Source organism: Populus nigra, chromosome 2 (assembly GCF_951802175.1).
Source record: "Populus nigra chromosome 2, ddPopNigr1.1, whole genome shotgun sequence".
Taxonomy (NCBI): Eukaryota; Viridiplantae; Streptophyta; class Magnoliopsida; order Malpighiales; family Salicaceae; genus Populus; species Populus nigra.
This window is the reverse complement of record NC_084853.1, coordinates 39826608-39850707: the sequence shown is the minus strand read 5'-3', so window position 1 is coordinate 39850707 and position 24100 is coordinate 39826608. Positions and strand designations below refer to the sequence as shown.

Below are 24100 nucleotides of genomic sequence, written 5' to 3'. Positions count from 1 at the left end.
GACCTTTGGAGGGGTTGATTTCTCTAGCAAGAGGATGGATGAGTCTTTTGATTGTGGAGGCTGCCAGCAGAGATATGTGCCAAGGCATCAGAAGGCAGGGTATATTGATGGTAAAGGAGGTTGCAGATCAGATAATGACAGTGAAGAGAATTATGAAGATCTTCATAAGAAAGTAACAAGTTCACCCCACACAGATTCAAGGGTTGCAGGCCACAGTGTGAAAGAGACATACAGAACAGGACAAGAATATGAATTTATATCTGAAAATACTTCTGACAATAAGCCAATGGAACAGATTTTTGACCTTGCATCAGGGCACGAGATGGACATTTGCAGTAATGAAAGAAATACATCAGACACGTTGGATATTGGTTGTAACACCCAAATAGCTGCTGAAGCCATGGAAGCTTTATTTTACGGCCCCCCAGCTGATAGCAGTGCTGGTGAGGCTTTTCAAGATCCTAACGACCCTCTTGTAGATTCTTCAAAAGGTGTAACAAATAGTAAAGTTCATTTAAAGGAACTTTCCTATGAAAAAGGTGTTCTCTGCAGTCTAGAGGACATCACAAGAGTGCCAAAGCAAAGAAAGGTTTATGCTAGAAAGGGAGCTTCTGTTTCATCTTGGAAACAGCCTAGTCATCAGGAGTTGCATCGTGACTTGTCAGAAACAACAAAAAGGAAAAGAAGCAAACCCTTGGTTGGGGAGTTCACTGGTAGGAGTTTTATCCATGCAACCAAAAGTTCAGCCACAACATCTCGTAAGACTATTGACCAAAGAAAGGATGAGGAACCTGCGAGGAGAAACAAAATTAAGGAATGTGACAACTATGGGAGTTTGTCAGCGCCAGTTGAAAGCATTTCACCTGGCAAACAACAGATACTACAGGATCCTTTTGCCTCCCAAGACTTGCATCGAAGGTTAGGAGCCAAATTCAAAAGGACTAATGGTGGGTCAGCTAATCCAGGGGCAAGGACAGATGATTTCATGGAGGGTAGTATAATTACATACAGAAGAAAGAGGAGTCATTTGGTTGCGAAACCATCCAAAATTTCGACCACTACAGGAAGATGTCCCAAATTTTGTTTCAACACATCTGAAGGAGGAAGAATCAATGGACTGAGCCAAGAAAAGCTTGCTAGCATGGAGGTATCTACCTCAAACAATTTGCTAAAGCTGAATGCGTGGAGCTATCCCAAAGGTAAAAGAACACGACGTGGACTGCCAAGTCATTTAAATATAGCTACTAACCAATATACCCCATTCACCATAGCTGATGGCAAAGACCACCACCGAAAACCACTCAACATAAACCTTCCCAGATCATCCCCGATGAAAAAGCTTATTAGATTAGGCAATCCCAAGTCATTACCTGGTTCCAGATGGAAGGATTTGAGGAAACGTCGAGATACGGCATGTTTAGGAGTTCTGTTTAGCCAGAATTTAGGTGATGATATCATCAGGCAGCAGAAAAAGGTAGCTTCTGTATCTTTTCCAACCAATAGCGTGATCATTTACTAGTTACATATGTGCTCTCTTTATTATAACAGATCTTGGCAAGGCTTGGCATTTCCGTGGCATTATCTTTAGCAGATGCTACACACTTTGTAGTGGATAGATTTGTGCGTACAAGGAACATGTTGGAAGCTATTGCTCTTGGTAAACCAGTGGTGACTCATTTATGGCTTGAGAGCTGCGGGCAAGCAGGCCTCCTTATTGATGAGAAAAACTTTATCTTAAGAGATGCAAAGAAGGAAAAGGAGATTGGTTTTAGCCTGCCTGTTTCACTGGCTCGTGCAAACCAACAACCACTTCTAAAGGTTTTTCTCTAAGCTTGTGGTGATTTTGCTCAAACCAGACATGCATTTTTGCTTGCTTCGAAACTCATATCCTTATTGTCTCATGTTGATGGGATGCTCATGGGCACAGGGTCAAAGAGTCTTCATTACACCAAATATAAAACCTGAAAAAGAAATGATAACTAGCTTGGTCAATGCTCTTCATGGCCAGGTATGAATATTATGCAATTCCATAGCTAGTAGTCTCAGTGGTGGCATTTTATCACCCTTATGGCCGTAGGGATTTGTTTCCCTTTTTCTTTCTTGTATCTCTTTTATGGCCTTTGCACCTCTTTAAATGAGTTAGTTTCTGAGCAATGCTACGCAGATCATGGAGAAAAGTCAGATATTTGCTTTGAAAATTCCAGATGATCTATTGATTCTTTCATGTGAAGAAGATCATGCAATTTGTGTGCCACTTCTTGATAAAGGTTGGCATCTACAATTCCATTTTCTCCTCCACAAAAGTTTATCTCAGTTTTGTGATGAGAATTTTGATCTAACCTGGTTGCAGGAGCAGCAGTTTACAGCTCGGAGCTTCTATTGAATGGGATTGTTATCCAGAAATTAGAATATGAGAGGTCAGAACTTGTCCACCGTCTGGCAAGAATATCAAATTACATAGTGTGAATACACACGCACAGAGATAAGATGCATGCTTGTTGCACCTTTGGCAAAGGGATGATTTTATTTGATCACCCAACGTGGTGAAATTCTGTTCATCAATGATTTGTAATAGCTTCGATGCATCAGTAATAACAAAAGTCATTTCGGTCTCAGTGCTTTAGCAAACTAACTTAAGAGCACACTTGAACTTCTGCTTACTGGCTGGATGAAGGATTGCGATAGATTTGCTCATCTTGGGCTCAATCTGCCTACATCACAAGACAGTTCGTTGTAAAGGGCATATATATAAGACCCACATTTGGATGATTCAATCAAGTACATGAGGGCATTACTACTCTCATTGACATGTTTACCTACTTGCTTTGCTACTGATGCTTACTTTGTTTATGACAGGCATCGACTCTTTGTGAATGAAGCCAAGAGAAATCGAGTGAGCAAGAGGTGAAGGAGATGGTGCTGAATTTGTCTTTCCCTGAACAGAATAATAAGTTGCTGCTCTTTTTGTAAAACAAATGCAAGTTGTAAATGTGGTAGTGAATGCGAGGTTACCATGTAGTTAAGACCCTTTTTGTAAATCAGGTCATGATGGAAAGCAAATCCTTTCTTCCTTGTAAATCAGGTCGTGAGGGAAAAACAATTTCAAGAGATACTTATGATCAGTTTTTTTTTAAGAAGTATATTAAAATAATATATTTTTTTATTTTTTAAAATTTATTTTTAATATTAATATATTTAAAAAATCAGAAAATATATAAAAAAAATATAAAAAAATAAATTTTCACAATACACTCCTTATAGTGTCTAAGGTTGTGTTTGTTTTTCCGAAATTAATTTTTAAAAAATTACTTTCTAAATTTTTCTATGTTTGTTTGTTATTAGAAAAGTTGGTCAGCAGAAAACACTTTTCAGTCAAAGAAAAATATAACTTGGTTTCAGGGAAAGTGTTTTCCTTTTATTTTGGAAGGAAAACACTTTACGGAAATTGTGAAAAATTTAGAAATGTCATATTATTTGCTGATTATATTAAATTTGGTCCTCAAATTTTTGATTGCTATATATATTTTGTTTTGAATATTTGTTTTTAATTCATCCCGTAGAATTTAATTTTTATATTAATTTTGATTTTTATTTTTATAATTCTTATTTGCTTTTTCCTTATCATTTTTTAATTGAAATTTTTTATCTATCAAATTTGGTTCTTATTCTTTTGATTGTTACTTATTTTATTTGAAATAATTTATAAAATGTTAATTATTGTTATTATTTTAATTTTTTAGATTTGATCTCTATTATTTTGATTATTATTTATTTTATTTGAGATAATTTATGAAATTATATTTTTTCAATTTCATTCTCATTCAACTTTTTAATTTGTAATATTTGTTTCTTATTATTTTAATAAACTTGAAAAAAATAAAACATTAATAAATTATTTTCCAGTTCATTTTTCATGACATAATCAAACACTGGAAAGTATTTTCTAATTTATTTTCTATTATACTGCTAACTATCGGAAAATAATTTATTTATTTTTAATTTAATTTTTCAGAATTTATTTTTTAAAAAAAAATTAATTTCTAGCAAACAATCGGAATCTACTCATTTGAATATTTAAATCACGAGTCTACATGGTTTTGGATAAAAGTACAAAATTTGTGGAATTAATTAAATGTCTTATTTTATCTCGTTAATTTTTAATTTCCTTAATTAAGATTTACAATTTTCTCCATTATCTTTATTTGTGAAAAGAAAACCACATATATGTAACATAATGTATTTTTTAAATAAAAAAAATAAGATGCAGTTGTATATTGTTTGATTTTTTTTTATTTCTTAAAATTTGTAATTATAGTAGTTTTGTAAGAAAAATTGGTATTTAACTTTTTTGTAGTTACTAAAAATTAAAAAAAAGACAGGGGACGCTTGTTCGAAAACATTAAATAAAGAAAATATCCCCAGTACTCTTCTCTCTGCCGGGAGAAAAAGCAAAAATAAAGGTGGAGGGAAAGGAAAGAGATGGATGGCGGCCATTCCCATTCGAGTTCCAGGAATTCAGGTTTCTTTTCATTTCTGTTGCTGTTAGATCTTTCATGCTTGCCTTTCTTTCTTTCTTTCTTTTATATAAATCAACTTCGATGCTTTAGATTCTCTTGTCGTTAAAGTGGCAGAGGAGAAGCAGAAATGGCCAGTCTCGTCTTCCCAAATGGTATCTCACTTCGCTACTAGTGGACTCTCCGTTGCTGTTGCCACCGCCATCACGCACCCCTTAGGTTCTTCTCTTCCTTGATTTTTCTTTTTTTGATTCATTTTAATAATACATTTGTATGATTTGTGATTTCCTTGCATTCGGTTTTATGCTTCCCAGTTTCATTAATTCCAAGATATTTAATGACGTGCTTCTTGTAAATTTATTTCACTTTTTTACTGAATCATATGATCAAATCTGGGAAAGATGAATGAAGGCTCACTTCCCCTCATTGGCCGTGCGATCATGATTTGTCTATAAATTCCCTGTAAAAGGGATGGGATTAATTCCTAGTAAAAGGACTAGAATCTTATTTAATTTGTTAGTGTGATTGGAGAGGTTGAGGTTTGGTTTCCAAACAATAGCACATTGGAACTGTGGCTAGATTCAAGCTTTGATGCCGGAGATTTTTCCCTAATGGGCATAACTTTCAATCCAACCATTGAATCGGGTTGAAATTTTTCCAATACATTCTAGAGGCCTTGTTTCCAGTAGAATTAAAATTTTGTAGCCATTTGAGGTCTAAAAGGCCTTCAAATAAGTACTAGAAGTTACTGTTCAGGATCTGTCATATTTTCCTAGTTGATTTAGAATTCTTTTTCCTATTTGGTATAGAAATTTTATTATTTTTTCAGCTTTGTTTAGGATGTTTTCCTGGTATATAAGCAACCTAGAAGAGCTGTAATATTGAGTTTTGATTAGAAAAAATATTAAGTAATAAAATTTTAAATTAGGGTTCTTGTGTGGTGATCCTGTTTGGTAGAATTCTGTATTGCTTGTACTTGCTATCTTTCTTGTGTTGTTTCCCTCTGTGTCAAGATTGGGCTCGAATGCTGCGATTTTGCATCTCAAAGTAAATTAACTAAGACATGTATCGGAAATGGCGTTTTAAAATCTCAGAGCTGTTTGCAGTGACCTTAATGATGTATGTTATAATGCAGTTAGGCATGCTCACTAGATGGTCTGTGCAGAACTTTGTTTTCTTGTATTGTTCTCTCTTCTTGGGAGGTATAGAAAAGGAAAAGGAATCCGCAATAAAACAAATAATTTTTAAATGGATTGAAAAGGTGTAATTTGCCATCTAATTAGCTTCCACAGCTATATGAAAATATTCATTCTTCAAATTTATGTGTATTCTTTTCTGCAAATGGGATGCATTAGCCTTAGGGCATAGGAAGCCAACTGAGTTTTTGAACATGCACTGCAGACTTCTGACCATTCAAGCTGCAAATTTTACTCACTATACCCTTGGATGATGACAATCTATGTGAAAGCGAGAAAGTGGATGGAATGGTACACTGCTAGCTTTTGAATTTGGTTCTTCTTGTTCAATATTTGAATAACTTTTCTTAGAATTAGTAGAGAAATTGTTCAGAAATATAGTAGTATAGATTTTAACAAGTATTTTAATTATCGATTACTTATAGATGCCGTAGAATCTATCCTTCGAAACATTTTTCAAAATTATACAAAAAGTAACTTTGAAGAAATATGTGTGGAAGTTGTATTATCGCTATTGAATACATAACTATCTCATACTTAAACTTGAAAAACAGATGTGCTCAAGGTTCGACTACAAATGCAACTTGTTGGCCAGAGAGGCCCCTTGACTGGAATGGTATGCCAATCATTTAGTGTGATTGCAATTGTTTGGTTGATTAGCTGATATTGATTTTGGGTTTCCTTACATGTACAGGGACAAGTGGCTGTTCAAGTATTGAAAAAGGAAGGGCCAAAGGCTTTGTATCTGGGGTTGATGCCTGCATTGATTAGGTCAGTTCTTTATGGAGGCCTACGTTTAGGCCTGTATGAACCCTCGAAGTATGCCTGTAATTTGGCTTTTGGGTCCACCAATATCTTACTTAAGATTGCATCAGGAGCATTTGCTGGTGCAGTTGCAACTGCACTTACTAATCCAGTCGAAGTTCTGAAGGTATGCAATCATGTTAGGCATTCTGGAACTTTTCATCTGAAATCTGATCTAGGATTCTAACTTTGTTTTTCATCAGGTCCGTTTGCAGATGAATGCAAATCAGAGACAAGGAGGACCAATGGCGGAAATGCGTACAATTGTTTCTGAAGAGGGAATGCGAGCTCTTTGGAAGGGGGTTGGCCCTGCTATGGCGAGAGCTGCTGCTTTGACTGCATCACAACTGGCAACATATGATGAAACCAAGCAGGTCAAGTTCTAAGCATACTCTGGATACATGAAGTAATTTCTATAGTTTACAAAATTGTTGATTTTTGTTTAATTGAAGTCTAAACTGGTTGCCTTTATTTTTCTTTTCATTCTCCCATATTAAATATTTCTTCAGTTTTCCATTTATGCAGGTTCTGATTAGGTGGACACCTCTGGATGAAGGATTTCATCTACATCTACTGTATGGCACCATTTGAAGCTTTTATTTCCCTATCTCTCTTAATAGATGCATGAATTTATTATAATGATGGGAAGTTGGGAAATAGAAGGTAGATGACAGATAGGATCATCCAGTTCCTGTAGAAAGTCAAAACTGAAGCATCGTCATTTTTCTTTTCATGCTCATAACCTGTAAAGCTTTTCCTTCCTGATGCTTTTTCCCAAAGCACGCTTCATTTTTAGTTAATACATGATTAGCATCTGCTTTTCCTTTTTGTTCATGTGGGTGCTACCTAAACATATTTCTTGTCTTGTGAAGCTCGAGTACAGTTGCTGGAACAGTGAGTACCCTTGTAACTGCACCTATGGACATGATTAAAACCCGCCTCATGCTGCAACGAGAATCTAAAACAGTTGGAAACTATAAAAATGGATTTCATTGTGCATATCAGGTATCAGATTTGTTTGTTCTTTCACATGCTCATCTCACTTTAATTTATGATCATAAACTTTTTTCTATCTGCACTGTTTATTTTCGGTGAATACCCCTAGGCATTTTTGGATTGGAGGGGTTTTGCATACTAGTGGTGATAACTGAAATAGTTTGTGAAGGAAAGAGTAAGAAATTGCAGCTAGCATTAATGTACAACTGGAATTGGACAGCTATGTGTGCTTTTTGCAACTTGTAAGCTGACAGGCAGGTTTTCAGATGATAGTAATTTGGATTATTGTTTATTGTGTGGGAACTGGGCAGTGTCCTCTTTTCCTTCCTGCTGGTGCTGTGGGCTTATGGGTGTGAATCCTCCATCACTGCTGAGCATACAACCATGTGCATTCCAGAGATTGTGGCTTCCTTACACACAGGATGCTGATCTTGCTTGATTACTTGTATAGTTGTCAGTTGACTATTTATTGCTGTCCAAATTGATGATCCATGACACAATAGTTTCATGAGTTTCTACCGGGGAAAGAGAGAAGATTGGTGAAAAACTGCTGTTAATTTTTCTTTTGTTTCTCCCCTCTTTAAGGAGTTTGTCTAATGTTTCTGTGATGTGTGGAGTAAGCTCGGGGATTGTTAATGAGTGTTTACAAGGGAAAATTGGCTTTCATGTCTGACACCTTTGTGTTTTGAGTTTTCAGGTTATGCTTAAAGAAGGCCCTAGGGCACTTTACAAGGGGTGAGATTCTTATCTAGGCCTCCATGAGCATTGCTTTTTTAACCAGGTGCATGTATATTTAAGATGTATGGTTCTACACAATCTCCTAGGTACTCTGGTTCGCTGCAATAATAGCCATAGTTAGGTCTCTTGATAATTTTAAGATGAAATCCTCTAGGTTCTAGTTTGGGCTCTTAACTAGACAAGTAGATCATGATTAGATGATACAACTTTCATACTCATTCTGGAAGTATTTGAAGGGTTTTTTTTTTTTTTTCTTGTGTGTCTCTGCATGTGCTTTTAGGGTGTTAACTTTTAAACCTTTGTAGGGGCTTTGCAATATTTGCAAGATTGGGTCCGCAAACTACAATTACATTTATACTATGTGAGAAGCTGCGCAAGCTTGCCGGATTGGATGCCATCTAGGGGAGGGAATGTCCATTTACAGTCATTCCCCAATACCTGACTTCCGTGGTTTTATTCAAGTGAAGAAAAGCAGCCCTCTCAGCAAGTTCAGAAGGAGGGTTTGCACGAGATGATTCTGATAGCAGATTATTTTTTTGGCCATTTGAGTTGGGGACCAATATTTATTTGGTTTCTGGTGAGACTTGCATTTATTTGATTGAGTTGTATGATTATTTTGGTCAATGCACATGTTTTTCCCTGGGGTCGGACTGTATCATCAGGCATATGAATTCACGCCTTCCTGAATTGCTGTAATCAGAGTAGGAAATTAGAGGATAACCATTGTATCTGGTTTTTCTACAGAAATAATCGTACCATCGCTCTCTTCTCCCTTGGCTGTTTCCTGAACATCAATTTATGGTTGAGAAATAAATGGGAAGATTTATGAGGTCGACCTGTACCAGTCGGAGGTAAAATTAAGGACCAATTAGTGGCCTTGTTGGTATGTGTATTATCAACAACACTGATTAGCTTTAGTTACAAATAACTTTCCCTTCTCACTTTTTTTTGGGTGTTTCTTAGAAGCAAGCTCCAGCTCTCCCCCGACAGTTAACGTAAGGCAACATTTTACTTGAAATTTCTACCGCAGCAGCTAGTAGTCTTTGATCTGGATACCAGGGTTAAAACCAATATTTCTAGATTAAACCAGCGTTGATGCCTTTTTCTGTCATTTTATGATTCCTGGGAGTAAGATCAGTATGACATCAAAGTTAGGGTATTTGTTAATTCTGAGTGATAGTTTAATTGATCAGGTTCTAGGTTTGTTTTTCAATAGTTAAGAGTTCGAGTTCTTTTAAAGTCATTAAAAACTTATATGGTTGTTAATTTCAAAACTTATAAAATTAATCGAGGTGCATGCAATCTGGTTTGAACATCCATGTAAATAAAATATATATATATTAAGGTTTTTGATATTAATATTGTGATCAAGTGTGGCCGGAAAGTCCATCCACAGGACGACAAACAATGCAATGCTATGGCCAATTTTGGTCAAATCCATATGATCAAATAGCTAGTTCTGAAACGAAAAAACTGAGGTCACTATCATACCCTCTTTGACATGGGAGAGAGATTCCACCATGGGAGACAAACTTTAAGGGTCCCATTACCATAAAACCATTTGCTGCCTCTGTTATTAGTATTACTGGCTAGCTGCCAATCCACCCAGCACTTGGATCCCGTTTATTCTTTTTTTTTTTCGCGGTGGAAAATTGATTTTAAAAGGATTAATTCTTTTATTTTTAAAATATTTTAATATATTGATATTAAAAATAAATTTTAAAAAATAAAAACATATACTTTAATTTAATATATTTTAAAATCAAAAATATTTTAAAAAATAATACATGCATAGTTGGTGATGACAGGTTTGTTTCCATCTGTCAACAATCTCAAATACCCAAAATCTATCATCGGTCCTTCAACTCTCTCTACTAAATGGGTAACTACCGGATCCTTTTTCTTTTCTTTTCTTTTATTAAATCAATGAATCATTAAAAAAAATTACATGAATAATAAAATAAAAAAATCTATATATAAATAAAAAAATAATAATCATGTTGACTGGACCCTCCCCTGACCTAGTTAAAGTTTTATCTATTTTTAATTTGATCCGGGTCATAGCAAATAAAAATTGGATACAGTCAAATTCCCCTACTCGCAGATGAAATAGCCACATATATATATATAGTTAAATAAACCCTTTGTTATGGAGCATTTTTTGAAAATTATTTTTATTTAATTATATAGAAATTAAAATAGATATTTATAGGAATAAGTAAGGTAATGATAAAAATTAGAGGATTAATGTACTTTTTTAGTCAAAATTATCTTTCATGTCATTTTTTTTTTATAATAACATGTTTTTTTTATTAATGACATGATTTATGAAAAAAACTAATTAAAATATTCATAAAAATTCTTATGATTTGAAATGAGGAGGAAAAGGTGTCTTATTAATAAAAATATTTTTGTTTTTATCAGAAGTATTGTTTTTTAAACAAATCTTATTATAATTGTAAAAATAAATTTTAATCAAAAAATCATTAATCATTTTTATGTACCTTAACAAATATAAAAATAACTGATATGAGAAAATTATAATAAAAAAATAACAAAATAGATATTTTATTCTCATTAAGTATTAATGAGTAAATGTTTTTTTAAAATCTAAATATTAGGTTATATATAATTATTCATAAAATCACTATCAATATTACCATAAAAAAATTATAATCTTTTTGAGAACTATGGTATAATTGGATGATTCCTTAAATATTATTTTCATAAATTTATTTTAAAAAAATATTTTAAAATTTATAAATAAATATATATTAATTGGTGATCGACATCTTTATTACTTGTTATAATTATAATTTTATGAGAATATAGAGAAAGAAATGCAATTTATCTTGGCTATTTTAAGTTTTAACCTTGCCAGCTACACATAAGCAAGTATGTGCGCTAGAGGGAGCTGAGGTGGACGGCAGTGTAACATAATAAAGAGCAACAAGGCGTTGGCGGGACAGTCTGGCGTTCTTATCTCAATGACCTGTTTTTCATGCTAAACTACCATTCTATCCTTGTATTCCTAATTACAAAACTACCCCTCGTGTTCCCCACCCTCGCACGCTTTCTGCTGAAAATGACACTCCCATTTTTTGGTCATCAACTTTCCTTTTGCGTATGCTCGAGAAAGACAAAACAAAGAAAACAACCACCCCCTACCTAGCTAGCTACTCCTTTGCTTCCCAGGGTTCCCAAGCGTGTCAGAATTTATTTTTTAATAAATTTTTATATATTAATATTGAAAATAAATATTTTTAAAAATAAAAAATATTATCTAATATATTTCAAAAAAAAATATTTTAAAATGCAATATCTAACATTTTCAAATAGACACTTTGTATGCTAAATAATCCCATCAAAATTAAGAGTATGTTTGATTTTGATATTACAGTGGTTGTATTTTAAAATATCTTTGTAGTTTTGATGTGTTGTTGTTAAAAATAAATTTTAAAAGTTAAAAATAAAATTATTATTTTAATATATTTCTAAATAAAAAATATTTTGAAATGCAATATCTAATACTCTCAAACAGACACTTTGTGTGCCAAATAATCCTACCAAGATTAAAAATGTGTTTTACATTGTAACGATGATGGTTTTTTAAAATATATTTTATTTAGAAATATATTAAAATATTTTTTTACTTTTTGAAAATATTTTTTTAAATAAGTAAATAAATTTTTAACGGACTAGGCGACAAACACGCTCTTTGTTCCTCTGAGTTCAATTTCATAGATTTTGGATCGCGCAGCGTGTGGTTGCAAGAAAATTCAAGTGAAACTCCAAGCTGAGAGGGTCCTTTTCTTTCGTGGGTGAGAAATATTACATTGACTTCGAAACTGATAACCTACAAAGTCAAATGACCCCAGCGAGGAGGCCTCTGCTTCTCCGCCCTGCACGGACGAGGTAAAAGTAGAAGTTCCTAAAGTTGCTTTTGCTCCTCAAATCCATGGCTCTTCTCCACCTGAGAAAATCACCATCGTAAGTAAATGAATGCATGTATACAGCTTGCAGCGTACACATGGGCATGTCAGGGACGATTGTCTTGCCGAAAATAAAAAAAAAAATAAAAAAACGTCACAAGAAGACACAGGCACATGCTGAAGGCATTGAATTAAAGCTCCGCCCAGTCAGATAATTTGAACCACTTTGACTGGCAAACGTTTGCCCGATTCTTACAGGAATCGGCTTCCTATGACTAGCTCAAAAAAAGAAAGGCTCCTTTTCTTGCAATTCTTGCTGGTCGTATCTTTTCACTCACATGCTTCAAAATAGAGCTGCCGCCAAGCATGGATTTGGTGTTTCTTTATTTATTCTGCAGGTGAAAGAGAGACAAAGACAACGCTTCTTTTGTCCACAACAAATTATAGATCTAGATAAAGCCTTGAGGTCGTGTAACAGTAGATTTGCGAAATTCACACAGGTCGACCCCATGGTGCTTGCTTGCTTGTGTTTATTGCAGCAATATACAGGCCAAAGAAAGAAAGAAAGACACGCATGGCAGATTTAGGGGAGACTTGAGACTTGTCTTTTTCATTGGAGTGAACTCTGTCACACTTGTATTGCTGCAATAAACACAAGCAAACACCATGGGTCCATGGGGTCGATCTGCATGCAGGTCACTTTAATGGCTGACTTGCTTAGAGCCTTAGGCCTTTGATTGTCGCAATGAAGGTAGAATTGTTACATCTCTGAGCATTTCCTCACTTCATCATGAGCAATTCTCAAACCCAAAAGTCAAATGGTAACACGTTTTCTATATATATATAATTGGTGTATATCGCAAGGAGGAGGCATAGAAATTATTCATCGCTATGAATTGGAGCCAGGATAAGGACTCGATTGGGTTGATTATAGCATTAATTACAGGGACTTAATTTTAATCACTCTAGGAAAATAAGTGAGTTTACTTCAACAAATAATAAATTATTATAAGAAAGACTATAGTTTTGGAAAAAAAAGATATAGTGAGCGCATTGTGGACTTAATTTACATGTTATTTTTTTTTAAATAATCAATTTTATGTTTTTTTATCAAATTAACAACTGATTTCTTATGATGGTCAATTTAAAATTATCACAACAAAATTCTTTTCGGTCTCTCCATTTTCATCTTTCTTCTATTACAGTCTCTCTAATTTTTAAGCCATCATTTTTTTTTTGAAATAGCTCTTAGCCGGTCACTAGCCGAGTTAACCCGGGTTAGTATAAAAATAAAAATAATTATTATTATAGTTTTAAAACTCGATTTAGGAATCGACCCAAGGCAAGACCTGGATCACAAGTGGGGCTGATCATTAATCCGAATTAATGTAAGAAAAAAAAAAGTTATTATCATATTCTTGAAACCCGACTTGGGAATGGACTTGGGTAAGACCCGAGTCATGTGTCAAAAGGGTCAACCTGAGTTAACCCGAATCAACATAGAATAAAAATGATTATTAGTATAGTCTTAAAATTTAATTTGGAGATAAACCCAAGGAAAGGCTCGAGTTACGAATCAAGAGGGTCAACCCGGGTTACTGTATGGACAAAAATAGTTATTATTATAATTTTAAAATCCGACTCAGAAGTTGACCGGAGCAATGCCTCGAATCAACCCGTCAAGTTAGTCATGGTTTTATAAATATAATTATTGTGAAATTATTAATTTCAAAACTCATTATAAACTAAAGTAAAAAAAATAATAATATCCAATCACTATTTTTAAACATGTAAGTTTAAAAACAATAAATATCAAGAGTAAAATAATTATTTTTTTATATTTTATCATGTTTTTTCTATCATAATCAAATAAAATATAAAAATAATTATTTTATTTTATATATTACCATCAAATACAATTATATCCTCGTACTCTTCTGTGTCATGTCTTATCTGCCTTCACTATTTCTATTTTTTTAAGGATAGTAACCAAATAATGGAGAGTACACTAACTCATGTTGGAGTTTGATGAATGAGTGAAATTGTTTTTTCGAATTATCACATGGGTTTTCAGTTTTAGAGAAAATTACAAAAAATTAATTTTTTACCAATGTACCAACAAAGATAAAAAAGAAGGGATTTCAATTAAAAAAAATCCAAATCTTACCGATAAAAGAGGTTGTTCCCCGGGCTAACACATACGCGTAAATAAATAAATAAATAAATAATAAAATAAAATCGGACGACCTCTTCAGAGGAGAGAATAAAAGGAAAAATTCAGTACGGGCGTGGAAAACTAGTCAAAGAAAATCATCGAAGCAGTTAAAAACGGAGAGAGAAAAATAAGTGATTTTACTATTTATGTAATCCGAGGGCCCAAAAAAACCCATCCCTTTTTGGCAATCATCAGCGGCTTTTTGCCCTTTTCGGGGAATAGGACCTGAGAGAAAGAAAATCACCCTGCCAATTGCCATGCAAGAGAAATGATTGAAAAAACAAAAAAAAAAAAAAACAGAGAGGAAGGGCGTTGTAGTAATTTAGGCCGATTGGTGGTGGAATCGAGATGTCAAATAACTGCACGAGCATGGGCGTTTGAAGCCTATAGCTCGAACAGCTGTAAGGTCAGAGTCGTAAATCACTCGAAAGTCGATGCCCAGATTGCAACTCTTTAATTATAATTTATCCATCGAAGATCCAACTTTGCCATCCAGAAAACCCCCAATTTCCATGCGACGACGAAATCACCCAAAATTTCAAGGAGAAATCTAGAGAGAGAAACAAAGCCAGTGAATTCTAGACAGATAGGGAGAGGGAGAGAGAGAGAGTCACAAGAACACCAACACGAACGGAGAGAGAAGGAGAGAGTGTTTTCTTTTCTATTTTTTTTTTGGTAATGGCGGAGGGTAAAAAGGAGAAGAAATCGAGCAGTAGCAGCAGCAGCAGTAATGAAGAGAGCGTGAAGCTGTTTGTGGGTCAAGTACCAAAGAACATGACAGAAGCTGAGCTTCTGGCAATGTTCAAAGACTTCGCTTTGGTAGACGAAGTCAACATCATTAAAGACAAGACAACTCGCGCTTCCAGAGGTTGCTTACTTGCTTTAGTTTCTTCGCATTCTCCTGATTTCTTCCCTTTCGATTCAAGATTCGTAATGTGCAGTCACTCTTACAACCCTAATTTTTATTTATTTTTAGGTTGTTGTTTTCTAATATGTCCTTCCAGACAAGAAGCAGACAAGGCAGTTAATGCTTGTCATAATAAGAAAACATTGCCCGGGGTTAGTTCTTTCTTTAATTTCATATCTCCATGTATAGTTTACTACTTGCTGTTTTCTTGTTTTCTATCACATTGTATTGTAGATGAAATCTCCGATCCCGGCAAACCACTCGAGTAGTTTTTTTTTTAGTTTCCGCGATTACTTACTGTGGTTGACTTTGGGTAAATGTAATCATGGAATCGTTTCTACTGTGTTTGATATTCTGATGTTGACGATTGTTAAGTTAGTTATTATTTACCAGCATGATAATCATGTGAAAACAATTCTCAGTGATTTACAGTAGTGGAATATGCTTGCAGCATATGTGAATTTTGCCGTGTTAGAGTACGGTTGTTACAATGAGGACCGGTTTAGTTAACGAGAGTATTGTGATGATGCTAATTGTATATTGGAAAGGGTCGGTGTTTTAGAGGGATGAAAGGAAGTTGAATTTGACAAATGGATATCATGAACGGCAGTTAACAATGCGCTTTTATTGGATATTTGCGATGAGAGGGTAAATTATGGTAATTGTGGATTTAGATGGCAACAAAAAGATAAATGGGTGAATCACTTCATACATTATAAAATTTGTAGAAGACAGAAAATGTTGAGAGATTCTAAACCAAAATGGAAACTGTTTTGAAGAATGTATTTTAAGGAAGTTGTGCCAGAAACTAATTTCGAAGTTGTGCCAGAAACTAAGTTCGAGAGGAATAAGGTGTGATGCAATGTTAAGAGTTATTTGAATATTTTAAATTTTCTTGTAAAGTCAATCGTCATTAAAAAAACATTGATATTGTTAGTTCATTATACTGGATTATTTTTAAATTTCCAACATATGTTCACCATTGATCTTCGACATTTGATGGTTATTTATACCGTTTCTCAATTACAGTTATTATAGATGAATAGTTATGCAATCTGGGATTTTGCTGGCCAAGGTACTTCGGTTAATCAGGATTTCTGTTTAGGCCTAGCCTTTTTTCTGTCTATGGGTAATCTGTTTCTTTTAACGGCTTAACTCCCAATGCCTTCTTTTTGTTAAATATCTCTGTGAAAGTGTTAGAGCTGCTTTTTTTGGAATCTAATTACCTGCAATGTGGCCCTTGATAAGTGCTAGCTTTGTATGACCAGTGCTTTTATTTTTCTTACTCTCTGATGCGTTCATCTCATTGTCTCTCTAATTCAAATGCATCCTGTTCTTTCTGTCCAATTCAGGCATCTAGTCCGTTACAAGTGAAGTATGCAGATGGCGAGTTGGAAAGGCTAGGTGTAATATAATATCATTGACTGTTGATTAGTTGCCATTAAGATCATTACTCTGGATTGCTGCAGCAAGATTCCTCATTGTCTTATCTGATTACTGTTATTTTATTCACTGTCTTATTTAATTTATCTTGTTACATAATGATTCTTTTTTGTTCTTCTTGCTATCCAGAACACAAACTCTTTGTTGGTATGCTTCCAAAAAATGTTTCTGAAGCTGAAGTATCTGATTTATTCTCTAAATATGGAACTATAAAGGACTTGCAAATACTAAGAGGTTCTCAACAAACAAGCAAAAGTACTCCCGATCTCTTATCTGGCTGTTGTTGTGAAGCACTGAACTTTACTGTTCTTGCTGATGTCAATTAATTAATTGGTAGGCTGTGCTTTTTTGAAGTACGAGACAAAAGAACAAGCCCTTGCTGCCCTGGAGGACATCAATGGAAAGCATAAAATGGAGGTGAGCTTTATTGGCTAATTGGACTGATAGTTCTCAAGCTCAAGCAATTACTCTTCTTTCTAGTCAGAGCCCAACTTTAATTCTTTGCTGGTTAATAATGTGATGGGAAAAGTCACTCTTTCCTGTCTCTGTTTTTTTAATCAATGTTGGCTATCAAATTGAACTCACATGTTAGATAAGGTTGTTCTGTTACATAATGTAACATCATGGACCTGCCTAGTAAAATTGGTCATTTAGTTACTTCAGTGGGGGCATGCTAATTATTTTGGTATGGCAGATCAGAATTGCGTCACGAATTTGCGTGTTAAAATAATTTCTGTAGCTTTCTCCAAACTTGAATAACCATAATCTGTATTTCCTGAATAGGCTGTACAAGGTGAAAGTATATAACTGTTTATAAATTTGCAGCAATATATTTTTCCCTTTAAACAAATTTTAAATTTAAAATCAAAACTTATCTTCCATTTTATGTTGTCACTTTATTGACAGATGTTGTAGCAACGAGATTCCACGTTTTAATATTGACTTTTTTTTTATAAAGTTATTGGAGGATTGAGGGGAGAGGGGACAGTATCTGTAAACCCTTTTAGCACCTGAGAACTCAGCAATAATATGGATGCATGAATTAGTGACATGCAGTCTGATCACTATCTCTTGCTTTGTTAGGGTTCAAGTGTTCCTTTGGTTGTCAAATGGGCAGATACAGAAAAGGAAAGGCAGGCTCGGAGAGCTCAGAAAGCACAATCGCAGGCTATGCCTAACACTGATTCACAACATCCGTCTTTATTTGGTGCCTTGCCAATGGGATATGCTCCCCCTTATAATGGATATGGATACCAGGTCTGTTTGCTACTAACTATTTTTCAGGGAATACCTCAGTTTCTGCAGTTCCAGACCTTTTGGAATTTGTCAGGATCTTTCTTACCCCATAACTTCCTAGTCTCTTGCTTGCCTTTCTTCATTTAATTTGCACCTTTTTTTCATTTACTATTCAAAATCAAAATGGTGTTGAGAATGTGGTAATCTCTGTTCTTGTAGGCTCCTGGAGTTTATGGACTTATGCCGTACCGTCTGCCACCCATGCAGAATCAGCCTGCATTTCATAGCATGGTTCCTCCAGTAAATCAAGGAAATGTATTGCGTGGTGGAATCAGACCTGACCTTTCACCCAATATTTCCCCTAGAAATTATGCTCCTGCTACTTATATGGGCTCTGCTTATCCTACGGTGACAGGTCTTCAGTATCCAGTGGCATATCCTGGAGCAATGATGACTCACCGGCCTTTGAGTAGTTCACCTGGTGCACTGTCACCCACAGTTGTGAGCAGTAATTCTGCAACACCTTCAGGTGGCGGTGGAAGTTCCGGGGTTCAAGTGGAAGGTTTGTCGTCTATACAATCATTCTGTGTTTTGTTAATTGTTACTCTTTTTTTCATTCTTGGTGGTGCTTTTCTGCTAACAGCCTGCGTTCTTTGTCTTAGGTCCACCTGGTGCTAATTTGTTTATATATCACATACCTCAGGAATTCGGTGATCAAGAACTTGCCAATGCTTTTGAAGCATTTGGTAAGGTCTTAAGTGCCAAGGTTTTTGTTGATAAAGTAACTGGTGTTAGCAAATGCTTTGGTATGCACTCTTTATTACTGGTACATGTGAATCTGACATTTACGATTTGGAGATCTATCTATGTATCTTAAAGGCTTTTATTTGCAGGATTTGTTAGTTATGACTCACCAGCAGCAGCTCAAAATGCTATTACCATGATGAATGGATTCCAATTAGGTGGTAAGAAATTGAAGGTTCAACTTAAGAGAGACAATAAACAGAGCAAACCATATTGATCGGCAGGTGAGTCAAGGAAGCAAGCAGAATTCTCTGTGATATGTGGTCGCATGCAACCTGGATATATGGGAGTGACTGGTATCAGCATATTGGGGTGGATAGATAATATCTGGTCATTTGCATTTCCCCATCCTTGTAATTGCTTCACGGGATTGAAATTTCCAAAACTTGTAATTCATGGTGCTTTGTGCGCCAATACAATTTGTAATTTGTGTACCATGGAAGTTCATTTAGAGATTAATTATCAATTTATTGATTTTTCCATTAAGAGCTTCTGATAGTAATGTTGTTGAAACATCTTTGACAGATTCTTCTTTGATATTCTGCTATTTCTTCTCTGATATAGTGCTATTTATTAAATGACCATTTTCTCTCTCTTTTGTTTCCTTTTCTCGTCGGCTAAACGAATCATGGGTAAGTATGTTTAAGGACACTTTGGTAGTATCAAACGTGGCTCAACCTCTGCTTAGTGAATTGTGCAATTGTCCTGTTATTCGTTGTTTCTCTTATGTATCACAGTATTGAAATTGTGTGACATAACAGTGAAATTGTAGGATATAAATAGCCACCACAAAACTTCTGCCTGTTTCATGACAAGTGCATGAATGGTTGTGTCAAACCCAAGTTACATGGATCCCCCTCCCCTGTTCATCTTAAGTATATGTATTCGGGTCCAGAACTATTCAGGTATTGTGATGATGATATCATGCCTGTGAGTTTTTGTGCTTTTGTCCTGCATTGGTTACACGGAGCTTGTGGTGATATTTATCGTATCCATTTAGGTCAGGTTGCGATTGATCATAAATGCTTGTTTCCCCTTATTAATTGGATTTTTGATAAATCTTGCTGGATCACTAGGATTTAAGATGCTTCTTTTGCTTAACAATTTATTGGTATGATCTCTTGCAGGTCCTCATTCCAAAACATTGAAGAAACTGGTGGTTCATTTCTCAGGATAAAGGTATGTTTGATCTTGAAGCTTTGCCTGCATTCGAGTTTAAACTTAGGTTCTGATAATCTCTTTCAGCTCTTTATTTTGTTTCTACTGCAATTCATGTCACATGATTGGCATACCTTTGATTTTGAAGCATTTGCATGCATTTAAGTTTAAATTTTTGTCCTTGATCAACTTTATGAAGATTGCTCTTCTTGAAGGCTAAACGAGTTTCAGGAAGGTCGAAAAACTTATATATCTCATGTTTAAATCGTTGTTTCCTTGAGACTACTGTTACACAGATGTGTCATGAGGAAAAGAATGAAGGGAAACATTATTGCTCCAACAAAGTTCTGGATGGAAAAGGTATCTGCTATTGGCCTTTGAATTCTCAATTACTTCTTATTTCTTTAACCATTTGAAGGGGCTGTTTTTCTCTCCTTCCGTGTATGTCTTGGAATATATCCTTGATAACTACATTCAAATCTTTCCCAGGCCAAGCCTTGGATTTTCTTATTCTTAGCATCTGCTCAATGTTAACATGGACTTTGTTGATGGTTAGGATTGCATCTAGATCACTCCTTGTAGGAAATCACTTGTCATTCTATAGCACTCGAAGGTATTGGGACTACAAAAGAAAAGAGAAGGAAATATGGTGTCTCTGCAAAATTGATAGACCTAATTTGTCTTAAGAGCCTGTTTGGCATTGTGGTAGAGGTGTTTTTTGCTCGGAAATGCATCAAAATGATTTTTTTTATTATTTTTTAAAATTCATTTTTGATTTTAGCACATCAAAATAATCTAAAAACACCAAAAAAAAGAAGAAGCAAAAGGGCTTTCCAACCGCCAGAAACAAATGGGGCCATACTCATACATGTGTTTCTGTTTGGTGCTTTAGAGGGTGTTCTGGCCAGTAACAAATCAAGTGGCTTCCATAAAGTACTTGAATACCCAAGTTGTTCTTGTGTCTTTATGGACTACCTCCTCTTGATATGTTTTTCTTAAGCTACGGGAGAATTATGTGTTGTCAAGATTGGTCACTTTATATCATACAAGTTCCTGCATGTTGTGTACAGTTTACCTGTTTTGCTCTATTTTTCTCTTTCCTATTGGCCTTGCTGCAAGTAAACTGTGGTGGTGAGTTCTTGGGTTGGATGAACTTGGATTACATTGTGCAATTTGTTTTAGTTCCTCCTCTCCATCTCCATTTTTTCCTGATCTTTGTCAACTGAATGTCCAAAAAATATGAGGTCATGATGGGTCTTGATTCATATTCAAACTTGAACACTTTGCAACCTGTGGTTGTTCTATTGTAATGGGTTCGATTAAAATCAGCTCAGTTATGTTAAATCTAACTCTCTGTCCAGTCAACTGCCACCATCGCTCCAAAACTGCTATTTGTTATCTGTATTCTTGTCTTGTCATGCCACTGTTTTTCTCTTTCATTTTCCTTGTAGAAGTTAAAATAGCTTATGAAGTGGATAATTAAAGTAATGGAATACATTGCCAGTGCATTTACACCCCTAGGGGGCATTATGAATTTTATAAAACTATCTATTTTTGAGTTGTTGAGAGCTTGTTCCTTGTGTATTGCACCTAATGCAGCTTTCTAACACTTGAGTTGAGCTTGGAAAATTGGGTGACACTGAAACTTGTTATATTCCCATCTCTTATTGGGATCATTTCTTCCATTCTGTGTTCTTTGTCTGCATGTGTGCGTCTGCTACTTTTTTCAGAAGATGATTTTCTTTTATTGGTTGATAGTGTTGTTGGTGCTTGATCTGCACACTGACTTTCTGGTATAACTTGCTGTTACAAGTTCATGTGCATGGGTGAAGGCTCTCCATTCCAAAAGTTTTGTTTCCTCATAGAGTTAATGTGACACGTCAAACAGAATTGCATTCATTGTGGATGTGATGTCAGATTATTATTACCAACTATTTGAAGGTTTAAGGTAGTTGTAATGGATCATACATATTTCTGAATGAATCACACACTTCAACCCCATCACTTATGGAAAAAGATGACGCTTGAACTAGAGGTGAACTGTTCTCATATAACACAAATGAAGGGCATTCTCTTTGCTGCAGTCAGCTTATATCTAGACTGTGCAAAGGAAGAAAACCCTGTGTTGATGTTTGGGTGAATGATATGGTGACTGTCCTGCTTTTGTTCTTCTCTCCTTGTTCTCTATGCTTCGAGTACTAATTCCACGACTAAAATTTGTAAAATAGGGAGGATTGCAGAGCTTATAGAAGCTTTCAACCTTCCAGAGATATGGTACAGAGCTGGGAGTATGCTTCACGTGTTACTTGGGCGGCAGCTCTTCTCAGCATATAGCCCTCACGCAAGGAACCGTTGGCAGGGGGTTTTTGACAACTTAATAGATTACGAAATCCTTGTGCAGATTACGAAATGAACGGGATGATTTATATTTTAGGTCATTTTCCTGGTGATGCAGGATAAATGTTCATGATTTCAGCTTTGAAGGATCAAAAATTATTTTTGGAGCTCCTAATAGAAATATACCAGTGTTTTTCTTCATCTTCCATTTTGAGTACTGTGTTCTGCTGGTATTGAAGGTTTTGTGTTGCCTTTATTTACTTATTTAGTAGGTTTGGTGTTGAGCTATGGTTTAATTATCTATGATATTCATTGAAAACAAAAAAAAAAAAACCCTCGTGACGTACTAAAATAATGCGTAAATTATTAAAAAAAAAGGAGTAAATTATAGTTTTCTAAACAAGTTATATAGCCTCTCTAGTTTCAAAACCTAATTAAACAATCCATTGACTAATGTTGATAGTTCTAAGTTTAATGTTACCTTGTTTCAGAAAATAACTAATTTCCCTGTCAATCTTTACATTTCTCCCCCTTTTTTTATTTCTTAAGAAAAATGAAATGAATAAAAGAAATTGATTAATTAGTTCATAAAATTAGAGAAGGTATTTAATTTATTTTGTAAAACTAAAGAGATTAATTAATAATTTACTTCTATAAACATAGTGTTTAGTAGATTGTTCAATCGGATTTTGCAGTTTTGATGTTGGTGGAGAATTTAGCACTTCGGTAAGTATTTTACCAGTTGTAGTCTTCTGCTTGATAACCATGACCCCATTGAAAAGATTTTTTAATCTACACGATTTATTATTAAAAAAACAATGTTTCGTTTTTATATTTTAAAAATCTTTTATTTTTCTATTTGTTATCAAAGCCTCAATGTTTATTTTTATTTTGTATTCACATTGTTTTTCAAATGTTAATATTAAAAATATTTTTTTAAAAAAAAATTATTTCAATATATTTTCAAATAAAAAATATTTTGAAAAATAATTATTATTGTAATACTTAAATCAATAGTTAAAAAAGTTAATATATTATTTTAATTTAATGGTTAACACACGGGCTTAAAACTAGGTTATTGGTTCGATCCATACTTGAAGCAAGATTATTTTTATTCCATGGATGAGGTAGAATAGGTAATATATTATTTTAAACGCTTGGTTAATAAATAAATATTGTAGTTCAGTGGTTAACACACCTAATCTAAGGTGAGGTTGTGGGTTTGATTCATATTAGAAACGAAATTGTTTAAATTCTATAAATGACATATGACCTGATATTTATATATTTTTTTAACAATTCCATGGCTTTTTACCCATTTGGGTTTCCCCTCTTCTTGTTTTTTTTTTTTTACTTTTTCTTTCAATATTTATATTTTTAATTTTTTTTTAATTTTATCTTTTAATATGAAATTTTATTTAATTTTATCATTCAGTATAGTATTGAGTTGATGATAAATTAATTTTTATATTTTTTTATAAAATAATAAAACTTTTTTGGCCTGTATTTTCATGATCTTTTGATTTTTTCTTCTTATTCCATAATTTAATAAGGGTTTTCTTTGGGTTTTTTCCATTCTTTTTTTATCTTTTATTTTTTCTATTTTAATTTTATCATTTAATATAAATATTTTATATAATTTTATTTTTTTGTATTGTATTTATGATAAATTAGTTTTTGTATTTTTTATCGTACAATAAAATTTTCTCTTTTTTTATATATATTTTTTCCATTTTATTTTTTAATACGAGGTTTTTAACTTTTTTTATACGTATTTGTTTTTAATTCTATCTTTTATTATAAGATATTTATTTAATTTT

The 24100-nt window shown here is 34.1% G+C and overlaps 3 protein-coding genes across 18 annotated transcripts in view; all 3 read left to right on the top strand.

Annotated features, from left to right (window-relative positions):
* The window catches only part of LOC133682021 (uncharacterized), a 4361-nt gene extending 1198 nt beyond the window's left edge, over nt 1–3163 (top strand). For 2 of the 3 annotated variants that reach the window (XM_062105257.1, XM_062105256.1), the window contains exons 3-8: nt 1–1474; nt 1549–1818; nt 1928–2008; nt 2165–2267; nt 2351–2417; nt 2857–3163. The exon at nt 1–1474 is cut by the window's left edge and continues 295 nt beyond it. In XM_062105257.1, the coding sequence (XP_061961241.1) occupies nt 1–1474; nt 1549–1818; nt 1928–2008; nt 2165–2267; nt 2351–2417; nt 2857–2908 (2047 nt within the window). In that variant the 3' untranslated portion in view covers nt 2909–3163. Of the gene's footprint in view, nt 1475–1548; nt 1819–1927; nt 2009–2164; nt 2268–2350; nt 2779–2856 lie in introns of all 3 variants that reach the window. The other variant, XR_009836597.1, reaches the window with a different exon arrangement.
* Nucleotides 3164–4361: 1198 nt separating this feature from the next.
* On the top strand, nt 4362–9077 carry LOC133681563 (uncharacterized). Of its 10 annotated transcripts, none has more exons than XR_009836532.1 (10): nt 4362–4519; nt 4608–4733; nt 6265–6326; nt 6405–6641; nt 6718–6888; nt 7040–7089; nt 7387–7519; nt 8208–8245; nt 8554–8825; nt 8993–9077. XR_009836532.1 is itself a non-coding variant. In XM_062104644.1 (10 exons), exons 4-10 carry the CDS (start codon nt 6288–6290, stop codon nt 8648–8650), a joined length of 765 nt encoding a protein of 254 aa, XP_061960628.1. In that variant the 5' UTR covers nt 4489–4519; nt 4632–4733; nt 5916–6001; nt 6265–6287; the 3' UTR covers nt 8651–9077. The 10 variants fall into 10 exon arrangements, 7 of the variants coding, with proteins under 7 accessions (XP_061960623.1, XP_061960626.1, XP_061960624.1 ...); XM_062104644.1 differs by adding an exon at nt 5916–6001 and having other exon boundaries at nt 4489–4519; nt 4632–4733; nt 8554–9077; XM_062104645.1 differs by adding an exon at nt 5916–6001 and having other exon boundaries at nt 4502–4519; nt 4626–4733; nt 8554–9077.
* A 5713-nt stretch (nt 9078–14790) lies between these two features.
* Nucleotides 14791–22481, top strand: LOC133682420 (RNA-binding protein BRN1). 5 transcript variants are annotated; one of them, XR_009836687.1, is made up of 12 exons: nt 14794–15263; nt 15372–15454; nt 16655–16706; nt 16875–17000; nt 17083–17162; nt 17829–18002; nt 18201–18543; nt 18644–18787; nt 18875–19009; nt 19913–19964; nt 20240–20303; nt 22172–22481. XR_009836687.1 is itself a non-coding variant. In XM_062105767.1 (10 exons), exons 1-9 carry the CDS (start codon nt 15074–15076, stop codon nt 19000–19002), a joined length of 1320 nt encoding a protein of 439 aa, XP_061961751.1. In that variant the 5' UTR covers nt 14794–15073; the 3' UTR covers nt 19003–19009; nt 19913–22481. The 5 variants fall into 5 exon arrangements, 2 of the variants coding, with proteins under 2 accessions (XP_061961752.1, XP_061961751.1); XR_009836686.1 differs by having other exon boundaries at nt 20225–20303; XR_009836685.1 differs by having other exon boundaries at nt 19913–20303.
* The last annotated feature ends 1619 nt before the right edge of the window (nt 22482–24100 follow it).